This window comes from Colobus angolensis, unplaced genomic scaffold (assembly GCF_000951035.1).
Source record: "Colobus angolensis palliatus isolate OR3802 unplaced genomic scaffold, Cang.pa_1.0 Scaffold431, whole genome shotgun sequence".
NCBI lineage: Eukaryota > Metazoa > Chordata > Mammalia > Primates > Cercopithecidae > Colobus > Colobus angolensis.
The window spans coordinates 2,775,999-2,787,499 of record NW_012117722.1 but is presented as its reverse complement, the minus strand read 5'-3'; the positions used below and the strand labels follow the sequence as shown (position 1 = coordinate 2,787,499).

The 11,501-nt window shown below is 36.3% G+C and overlaps 1 protein-coding gene and 1 pseudogene across 1 annotated transcript in view; one reads left to right on the top strand and one right to left on the bottom strand.

Annotated features, from left to right (window-relative positions):
* The window catches only part of LMBRD1 (LMBR1 domain containing 1), a 132,659-nt gene that overhangs the window by 77,870 nt on the left and 43,288 nt on the right, over positions 1 to 11,501 (bottom strand). Inside the window, exons 4-5 of the mRNA XM_011957046.1 lie at positions 7,244 to 7,341; positions 4,523 to 4,590 (exon numbers count right to left, since the gene is read on the bottom strand). Coding sequence (XP_011812436.1) covers positions 4,523 to 4,590; positions 7,244 to 7,341 — 166 coding nt within the window. The remainder of the gene's footprint in view (positions 1 to 4,522; positions 4,591 to 7,243; positions 7,342 to 11,501) is intronic.
* LOC105522513 lies at positions 1,083 to 2,199 on the top strand (annotated as a pseudogene).

Genomic DNA, 11,501 nt, shown 5'->3' with positions numbered 1-11,501 from the left:
AAAAAAAAAAAAAAGAAAAAAAAAAAATATTTTCTACCCAATCTGATTCACTGAATTAGCTTAACACACATTATCTCTTCAGAAAGAGACAAAGAAAAAGCTAATGAATTTCAGTAGATATGAAATGGAAATGATGAATTCAGCAGAACTGAAAATAAGATGTTCACTTCTTACACTCCATCACCAAGTCAATTCATATTTATCTTCCAAATAGCTTATGTTTCTTCCTCTCTGTTCTCTTGGTAACCACTGTAGTTCCAAAGCTCACCAGAACTTATATAATGGCTATTTAACTGATCTTCCTACCTACTATTTACATACCACTTCTCCAACCCAACACCCAAAATCCTCTTGCAATACATCCTCCACAGTGCTGTAACTTTTTTTTTTTGAGACGGAGTGTCACTCTGTTGCCAGGATGGAGTGCAGTGGCTCAATCTCAGCTCACTGCAACCTCCGCCTCCCAGGTTCAAGCTGTTCTCCTGCCTTAGCCTCCCAAGTAGCTAGGATTATAGGTGCACACCACTATGCCCAGCTAATTTTTGTATTTTTAGTAGAATTCACTATGTTGGCCAGCATGGTCTCAATCTCTTGACCTCGTGATCCACCTGCCTCAACCTCCCAAAGTGCGGGGATTACAGGCAGGAGTCACCACGCCCGGCCCACAGTGCTGTAACTCTTAAAGTCATATATATTTATTTTCATGCATTCATGCACACAAATATATACACATCTTCACTGTCTTTCAATTACTCAGTAGGATAAAATTAAAAATTTCTTAAATATGGCATGTAAGACCCAGAGTCTACTTACCTGGCTAATGTCATACCCTGTCACTTGCCCACAGGAACACTTGAAACATCACATTACCTTTCTTTTTTTGAGGGGAGGGGAAATCTAAATTCACATTATACTTTTTATGTCATTCTTCAAACACTCCATGCTAACCTCAGCCTTCCAGTTAACATATTTTATAGACTGAATTGTGTTTCCTAAAAATTCATATGTTGCTGGCTCTCTGCTCCTCCATTCTATAGAGAGCCTCATCTTTGCAGCAGCACCAGCCACATCACTGAGACATCATGGTGGAAGTGAAGGGCAGAGTAAATGGATTTGGTCATAGTGGTGCCTGGTCACCAGGGCTCCTTTTAACCCTGGCAAAGGGAATATTGTTGCCATCATTGACCCCTCAGTGACCTTAACTATATGGCCTAAATGTTCCAACATGACTCCACCCATGGCAAGTTGTAGGGCACTGTCAAGGCTGAGAACTGGAAGCTTGTCGTCAATGGAAATCCCATCACCCTCTTCTTACAGGTGCAAGATTTCACCAAAATTAAATGGGGTGATTTGGGCGCTGATAATGTTGTGAAGTCTACCAGCATCTTTACTACCATGAAGAAGGCTAAGCTTCTCTTAGAGCAGGGAGCCAAAAGGATCCTCATCTCTGCCCCTTCTGCTGATATCCCCATGTGATGGGCCCGAACCATGAGAAGTACAAAAATGGCATTAAGATGGTCAGCAATGCCTCCCGCACTATCAACTGCTTCGTCACCCTGGACAACTGAGGCATCATGGAGGGACTAATGACCACAGTTCAAGCCATCATCGGCACTCAGAAGACCATGAATGGCCCCTTTGGGAAACTGTGGTGTGACAGTTGTGGGGCTCTCCAGAACATCATCCCTGCCTCTACCTGTGTTGTCAAGGCTGTGGGCAAGGTCATCCCTGGGCTACAGGAAGCTTACTGGCATAACTTTCCATGTCCCCACTGCCAATGTGTTGGTTGTGGACCTGATGTGCCATCTGGAGAAACTTGTCAAATATGATGACATAAAGAAGATAGTAAAGCAGGCGTTGGAGGGTCCCCTCAAAGGCATCAACTACCCTGAGCAACAGGTTGTCTCTTCCAACTTTACTAGTGATACTCTTTCACCTTCAATGCTGGGCTGGCCTGCCTTCAACAACTACTTTTTCAAACTCGTTTTCTGGTATGACAACGAATTTGGTTACAGCAACAGGGTGGTGGAACTCATGTTCCACCTGGCTTCCAAGGGGTAAGAGCCCCTGGATCACCAGCTTCAGCAAGAGCACAACAGGGAGAGAGAGGCCCTCAGCTGATGGGGAGTCCCTGCCGCACTCAGTCCCCCACCACATTGAGAATCTCCCCTGGTCACAGTTTCCGTGCCAGACCCCCTGAAGAAGGAGGAACCTAGGGAGTACCACTTTGTCATGTACTATCAATAAAATCCCCTGTACTCAACTCTCCAAACAAAAGGAAAAAGAAAATCCCTATGTTGAAGCCCCAACTCCCAATGTAATGGTATTTGGATACAGGTCCTTTAGCAAGGGAATTAGGGTTAAATGAAGTCAAAAGGGTGGGGCCCTAATTATCCCATGGCGTGTCCTTATAAGAAGAGGAAGAGACACCAGAGAGTGCTCCTTCTCTCTCCTGCACCCTCTCACTCTCCCCCTCCCCTTCTCCCTCTGCAAGCACAAAGGAAAGGCCACGTGATGACAGAGCAAGAAGGTGGCCTTCTATAAGCCAGGAAGAGAGCTCTCACCAGAAACCAAACTTGCCAGCACCTTTAACATAGACTTCTAGCCTCCAGAACCATGAGAAAATAAATGACTGTTATTTAAGCCACCCAATCTATGATACTTTGTTATGACAGCCAAAGCAGACGAAAACAATATACATGTTATTCATCTTTTTTATTTGTCAAGTCAGCTGACCAATTCCCATTCTTTTGAATCTCAACTCAAGTATTACTTTCTCTTAGATCTCCTGACTCTTCAAGGCAGAGTAAGAACCTGCTCCTCTACCATCAACATCTGGTATGTATCTCCTATCAGAGCACTTAAACATTGTAATTCAAGGTATGAATCTGCATGCCTCCACAACGTAAACCTAGAGGACAGAGACCATGGTCCTCTAACTTTAGCCCAAAGATCTAGCGTAGTATCCAACACATAAGTGTTCCAAAAACGTATGAGCTACATGAATCAGTTAAATCTAGATCACGGCTTTGCCATAAAATTATCTAGTTTTCTCTTAAAAGAAACTCTGAATATGCCACCTTCAAAAATATTTCAAGACCTTTTGTCAATCACTTAACCTAAATGCACACCTCATTCAAATATTTACATATGGTAATGAGAAGAACACTGTCCTAGATGGCTGAAACACTAATAATCTTTAATTCACTACTCTTTTATTCTGACTGTTGCAAAGATTTGTAGTTTTATTGGTGATTCTCATTCATGTTCTAAAATAGGAGTTGGCAAACTACTGGCTGCTTGTGTTCATAAACAAAGTCTTTCTAGAACACAGTCATGTTCTTTACGTATTGTCTGATTACTTCTGAGCTACAAGAGAGACACAGAGACCATACAGACAGTAAATCTAAAATACTATCTATGCTTTAAGAAAATTTTGCTGATTCCCACTCTAGATAATTCAGGTTTACATACAAGGGACATGTATGTTAACAAGGGAAATTAACATAAGTAGATTTAGCTGTCTTTAAAAAGCCAAAAAAATACGTTAGAAATATACTCGGTAGCTAAAATACATAGAAAAACCACTAAAAAAGGTGCTTACAAAAAGTACTCTTTTTCATGACACATCAAGGCAGGTAAAAAGAACTGAAAATATGACTTGACTATAAAACACATGCATCCTAAGAACTCCGGGAACTACAAAAAGTTACTCAACAATTTTATTCCTATTACAAGTTATATATAATAAATAATTTTTTTAATTTATGGAAAGTTATGTATTGAAAATTGTGAGACCAAATTATAAACAGAAACTTCAAAAAATTTATTAACTCCTAATGTATTTCCTAACATAAAAAAAGAAAGACTAGTGACCTATTTTTAACAAAGATAAATGTCTTCCACTAACAAGGATAAATTTTAAATGTACAAACAAATAAGCAAAATGCTATTGATATAAGTATAAAAACAAGAAGAATTAAGAAAGGAAATTCACTGACAAAGATTTAAAGACTGATAGGGTCAAATCTGAAAAGATGCACAGACAAGGATTTTCATCAAAGTGTTATTTATAATAATGGGGAAACATTATAAATGTCTAAGCAGTTATCACTAGAAGATCACTTAAATATATTTTTGTATCCTTAGAAGGAAATGCAATGTAGTCAAAATTGATGGATCTACACTTACTATCCTGAAGAGATGCCTGCAAAATGTTAACAAGTAGATTACCAAGAATTATATAAAATATAATCACATTTGTGTAAAACTAAAACATGTAGGGTGCATGCAAGAAGGGAGGTGCACTCTGCATGCATTCAAGCACATAAAAATGTCTAGATGAAACGACATAGACAAAACTGTTAAATTGTGGCTATTGTTCTTTGGAGATACAGAGAGTGGATTGTTCTTTTTTTTTACATTTTTTTTTCTTTCCTAGATTTTTCTGAATGATCCTTTTATTATTTTTTTCAAATAATTCTATTTCCATTTCATGGTTAAAAAAAAAACCAAGACTTACCCAACTAAAAGAAGCAGTGCACAAATCACAACAAATCCCAAAGTATACTTGAGTGCCGTTTTAATTTGCTAGATGCCAAGGAGAAAAAAGTATAACATTTAGCAAGCCCTTTAAAATATAAAATATTCTTGCAACAGTTTAACAGTACCTTCACATCAGATACACGCTTACAGTCAAAGGTTTCAACTAAGGTTGAAAACCTTAAAATTTAAAGAAAACAGATATACTACATCTTAAGTATCTTTGCAAAATATGAGATTTTTAAAATCTTTTCAATAGTTACGCCCTTGTAAAAACCAAACCACCTAAAGTATAGTTGATTCTCCAGTAGGCATCTTTAGTAAAATTATCAGAATATGTAATACTCCCCCAGACAGCAATCAGAATCTACAATGCCCCAATCCAATTCATCAAAATGGTTTATAACAATAATCAACACAATATACACATGTTTTTGTTTGAGTATATACATAAGTATAAATATACTTGTATATATACTCATATATACATATATGTAAGTATATATACACATATATTTATGTATTTATATTTATACACATACATATTTATGTATTTATGTATATGTGTATATATACTTACATACATTAATATATATTTCATACATGTATAACATATGCCAGGCACTGATAAGAACGTCACATATGTTAATTCATTTAATTCTCATAACAACTCTAAGATAGGTTGTTCTCATCTTTACTTTAGACATAAGGAAGCTGAAGTCCGGAGAAGTTAATAATCTCTCCTAAGGCACACAGGTCATAAGTGATTAAGTAAGTACTTAAGACCAGGAACTTGGGAATTTAAAAACTACTTAAAAACTGTTTTGCTTGGTGCCTATAATATACTCCAAAGGCTAAGAAAAGCAAATAAAGACAAAGCTGGACATTCTGAATATAAACTAAAAAGTGAATAATAATCTCATTTTAAATCAGTCAGAAATAACATTTGTACTCTCAGACTAATGAAGTATCTAAAAATGATCTTCTAAAATTTGAATGAATGTTTCACATAGTAAGCTCTTATTCACAAAGGGGGTAAGATATTCCTTAGGAAAAAAACTGAAGAAAAGATAAAGAAGATCCTGAGATCAACCAAAGGGTAGAAGAATGTGCACTCTGGAAGAAGTGAAAGAGACTGCATAAATCTCATGGAGATTTTATTAAATTTGCAACTAGCTACCTTACTTTACATACCTTGGTTTTTCCAAACATAGAGTAATATAGTATCTGCAAATAACAATTTTGACTCTCTTTATAAATATTTAAATGTCTAATTTTTTTTCTCTAACACTACGTTGATTATCACTCTAGGAGTCATTTAAAATACTGTTAATTTACTTGCTCCTAATCTTAATGCCAATGCTCTTGAGGTTTTAAGCATGATTAAGCATGATGCTAGCTTTTGACTGAATATATTTATTTCTAATTTAAATACAAATGTAAACAAGGTATAAAACAAAACCCTGTAAGTCAAAAAGATAAGACATTCAGTCTTATTGTATAACTGTTCCCCTAAATTACAAAGTGTTCGATTTTGACATATACCTTTTAATATACCTTTTTTCTTTGACCTATTAATTACTATATATTAATAGATTTCCTGATTTTCAGTCATCCATGCAATTGAGAGATAGGCCCAACTCAGTTATATGATAATAATATATTTCTAAGATTCTTCTGAATTATATTTACTATTATTTTAATTAAGATGTTTATACCAATACTTAAGTGATAATGATCTGCAGTTCTGAACACGCATGTGTGCTGTATTTGTCAGGTTTTTAAAAAGTCAGTCCTTTTTTTTTTGAGACGGAGTCTCACTGTTGTCGCCCAGGCTGGAGTGCAGTGGCGTAGTCTCGGCTCACTGCAACCTCCACCTCCCGGGTTCAAGCAATTCTCCTGCCTCAGCCGCCAGAGTAGCTGGGATTACAGGCCCCCACCACCATGCCCAGCTAATTTTTGTACTTTCACTAGAGACAAGTTTTCGCCATGTTGGCCAGGCTGGTCTCTAACTCCTGACCTCAGGTGATCTGCCCGCCTTGGCCTCCCAAAGTGCTGGAATTACAGGCATGAGCCACAGCGCCTGTCTAAAAAGAAAGTCAGCCTTATCCTGGATTAGTAAATACAACCTATAAGTGCTCCTTCTTTATGCTTTTGAACAGGGGCCAGCAAACTACATTCAGTGTGCCACATCTGATTCATCTTCTGTTTTATTGGATTAGAAAATGTTCATTACCTCTGGATACTTTTAACACCATAATGGCAGACTTGAGTAGCTAAGACAGAGACCATATAGCCCACAAATCCTAAATTATTTACCTCTTGGCCTTCTACAGAAAAAACTTTGTATGCCTGATCTAGAATTGCTTTGTCTAAAATAATAGTCACAAGCCACATGTGGCTAGAAAGCACTTGAAATGTGGCTAGCTTGAACTGTTGTGTAAAATACAACCCAAATTTCAAAGACTCAGTGTGAAGAAAAGAAACTTAATATTTCATTACTAGTTTGTTTGACTATATTTGAAATAATATTTGGAATATATTATGTTAAATACAATGTATAATTAAAATTAATTTCAACTGTTTCCCTTTATTTTAATTTAGCTAACATTGTATTTCTATTAGACAACACTGCTCTATAAAAAAATTCAGTCATGTCATTCTCTGAAAAAACTGAGGCCTCTAAAATAAAGATACTTACAGTACATTTACTAGTATCATCATCATCCTTTTCTTCATAATAGAAGTAGACAAAAGGGATCCAGAAGAACACACAGAACAATATAATAGAATATAAAGCTGTGGAAATAAATAATAAACCAAGTTTTACTAAATACATATGTACTTAATCATAGTTATCTGTCTATATGTGTATATATATTCACTTAACAAATTCACTCCCCTGATTCCCTCTACTCATAACTCTTTCTATATAGCATATGATGCCCAAATAGCCTTCTCTGTCCCATGTCCCAAGAGATCAACAGTACTATCAGAATAACAATCTATAATTCAAGTTAACTTTGCAGCAATTTTTTTTTTTTTTTTTTTTGACACGGAGTTTTGCTCTGTCACCAGGGCTGGAGTACAGTGGCACAATCTTGGCTCACTACAAGTTCTGCCTCCTGGGTTCACGCCATTCTCCTGCCTCAGCCTCCTAACTAGCTGGGACTACAGGCATGCGCCACCACGCCTAGCTAAGTTTTTGTATTTTTAGTAGAGAAGAGGTTTCACCGTGTTAGCCTGGATGGTCTCAATCTCCTGACCTCGTGATCCACCCGCCTCAGCTTCCCAAAGTGCTGGGATTACAGGTGGCAATTTCTAACAATAGTAATAACTGGGTCCAGAACAATTGTGGCAGCTGACATATGAGCTCTTACTCTGTACTAACTACAATGCTGAGAACTTCCTATAAACCATCTCATTTAAATGAACTTTAATTTTTGTGTTCATTCCAACTTAAATTTGAGTACACTTGACACAACATTTGCTATTCCGGCAAGTTAAAGAAACAGCTATAAATAATATGGTCTTTTCGATATAAATAATTTTCTCATCTTAAGTTTAAAAAAAATGCAGTATTACACAACCAATCTTACACAAATCAAAACAGAGAAAAGGTAAAAAGAATAGTAGAACAGTAAAATTAGATTCTCTATTTACCCACTAATGGACACTGGGGTTGCCTCCAAATTTTGCAATTTGTGAATAATGCAGCTATGAACATGGAAGGACAAATAGCTCTTTATGATCCTGTTTTCAATTCTTATATTCAAAATTAGATTCAACATTAACTGATAGGAATTACTATTTATCTGCTTTTTTTTAAAAAAAAGTTAGATTTGAAATACTTTTAACCAGTAGTCAGTCAAAAGATTTATTTAAATTCAATATAGAGTTTAAGTTAAGCCAAAGATATAGTACCCTTAACAATAAAAACAAAATAAGGAACATTTGAGACTTTAAGCCTAAGAAACCTGTTCTTAAAATCTGTATTTTCACATTCATTTGTTTATATGTATTCATGAAAAATAATAGTACCAGTATAATTATAGAAAGCAATTACAGAATGATAATCACTGTACTCCTTTATAAAAGAAAGCAACTGTTACCATCTCAGACCTATAAGGATGGCTACTAACAAAAAACAATAATAATGACACGTGTTGTCAAGGGTGTGGAGAAACTGAAACCCTGTGTGCTGCTGGTAGGAATGTAAAATGGTACAGCAGCTGTGGAAAACAGTATGATGTATCCTAAAAAAATGAAAATTGACATTACACATGATACAGCAATTCCACTTCCAGGTATATGCACAAAAGAGTTGAAAACAGGGTCTCAAAGAGTTATTTGTACACCCATGTTCATAACTGCATGGTTCACAGTAACTAAAACATGAAAGCCACCCAAGTGTCGATTGATGGATGGATAGAGAGGCAAAATGTGGTATACATAAAACAGAATATTACTCAGCATTAAAAAGGAAGGAAATGATATATGCTACAACACAGATGAACTTAGCATAACTAGGACATTATGCTAAGTGAAATAAGCCAGTCACATAAAGACACATACTATATGACTCCACTTATATGAGGTACTGAGAGTAGTCAAAATCAAAGAGACAGAAAGTAGGATGGTGGTTGTCAGAAGGAGAGGGGAAAGGCAAAATAGAGAGTTACCATTAAAAAGATATAGTTTCAATTTTACAAGATGGGAAGTGTTATGGAGATGGATGGCACCAATGGCTGCATATTATGAATATATTTAATACCACTGAATAGTATACTTGAAATGGTTAAGATGGTTAAACAAATATGGAAAAATGCATGTTAGTAATGTATAATAAAATCTAAATTACTTATTGTGTTGGAAGAAATGACTTTAGAGTTAAAGAATTTTCTTAACATTTGCTAGCCTTATCTCATTTATCTGGAGGACACTTATGAAACAGCCCTACTACATGCAATACAGATAAAAGAAACTGAAATCAAATAGGACCCTAAATAATCAACAGAGGGGCAGAGTTAATTTATACTTAGCAATCACAAAATGTCAACATACTGAATTTGGCACTATAGACATTTAATGAAATTTATGCAGGCTTTTAATATTATGAGCAACTAATAGTGACAACAAATCTTTTAGGGCAGTGAATATTGGTGTTTCTACTACAAACCAAAGAATAGTGAGTTTTAACATTTCTATTGCAAATCTAAGAGCCAACAGACATAAACATTTATCTACAAGGAACTTAAACAAATTTACAAGAAATAAACAACCCCATCAAAAAGTGGGCAAAGGATATGAACAGACACTTCTCAAAAGAAGACGTTTATACAGCCCACAAACATATGAAAAAAAGCTCATCCTCACTGGTCAATAAGAAATGCAAATCAAAACCACAATGAGATACCATCTCAAGCCAGTCAGAATGGTGATTAAGTCAGGAAACAACAGATGCTGGAGAGGCTATGGAGAAACAGGAATGCTTTTACACTGTTGGTGGGAGTATAAATTAGTTCAACCATTGTGGAAGACAGTGTGGCAATTCCTCAAGGATTGAGAATCAGAAAATACCATTTGACCCAGCAATCCCATTACTGGGTATATATCCAAAGGATCATATATCATTCTACTATAAAGACACATGCACACGTATGTTTATTGCAGCACTATTTACAATAACAAAGACTTGGAACCAACCCAAATGCCCATCAATGATAGACTGGATAAAGAAAATGTGGCACATATACACCATGGAATACTATGCAGTCATAAAAAAAATAAGTTCATGTCCTTTGCAGGGACATGGATGAAGCTGGAAGCCATCATTCTCAGCAAACTAACACAGGAAACAGAAAACCTAACATCTCATGTTCTCACTCATAAGTGGGAGTTGAACAATGAGAACACATGGACACAGGGAGGGGAACATCACACACCAGGGCCGGTTGGGGGGTGGGGTCAAGGCACAGGGAGAGCATTAGGACAAATACCTAATGCATGTGGGGCTTAAAACCTAGATGATGAGTTGAAGTGCAGCAAACCATCATGGCACATGCACACCTATGTAACAAACCTGCACATTCTGCACATGTATCCCAGAACTTAAAGTAAAAACAAAAAAAACAAAAACAAAACAAAACAAAACAAAAAACTGTAACAAGTATTCCAAAGTTTTAAAAACTTAAATACAAAATGCCATTTGTAAATCACCCTAAATACCATGCCAATATTATGATTAAAATAATCAAATAAAATAATTTGTGTAAAATAGAAAAAAAGAAACTGAATTAGCACAACAGACTTGAGTAGGCTGACAGCCTCACACCAAAAACTTTGATAAACTAATAGGTGGAGTAAGGTTTAGCTGCAGTCTGAGTATGCCACTGTGTCTGTTGCTTGGTGGGCTTGGCCTTTAGATAGCCAAACAGCCTAATGACTATTTTATAAGCATTCCTGGTGCTCCTAATCTTGTGTGATAAACAATCTTTTGAACACCTAAGTTACCATTATATTTAATTAGCATAGCAAAGTATAAGACAAATTCCTGTACCTCAATAAAAAGACAACCTTTTTTTAAAAATGGGCAGATTTCAATACTTCACTTTAGAAAATATACACAATTTCTGGGCATGGTGACTCACACCTGTAATCTCAGCACTTTGGGAAGCCGAGGCAGACGGACCACCTGAATTCAGGAGCACCAGGGCAGCCTGGCCAATATGGTGAGATCTTGTCTCTACTAAAAATACAAAAAAATTAGCCAGGCATGGTGGCAAGCACCTGTAATCCCAGCTACTCAGGAGGCTGAGGCAAGAGAATCACTTAAAACCAGGAGGCAGAGGTTGCAGTAAGCCAAGATTGTGCCACTGCACTGCAGCCTGGGCAACAGAGCAGGACTGCATCAAAAAGAACGAAAGAAAAGAAAGAAAAGAAAGAAAAAGGAAGGAAGG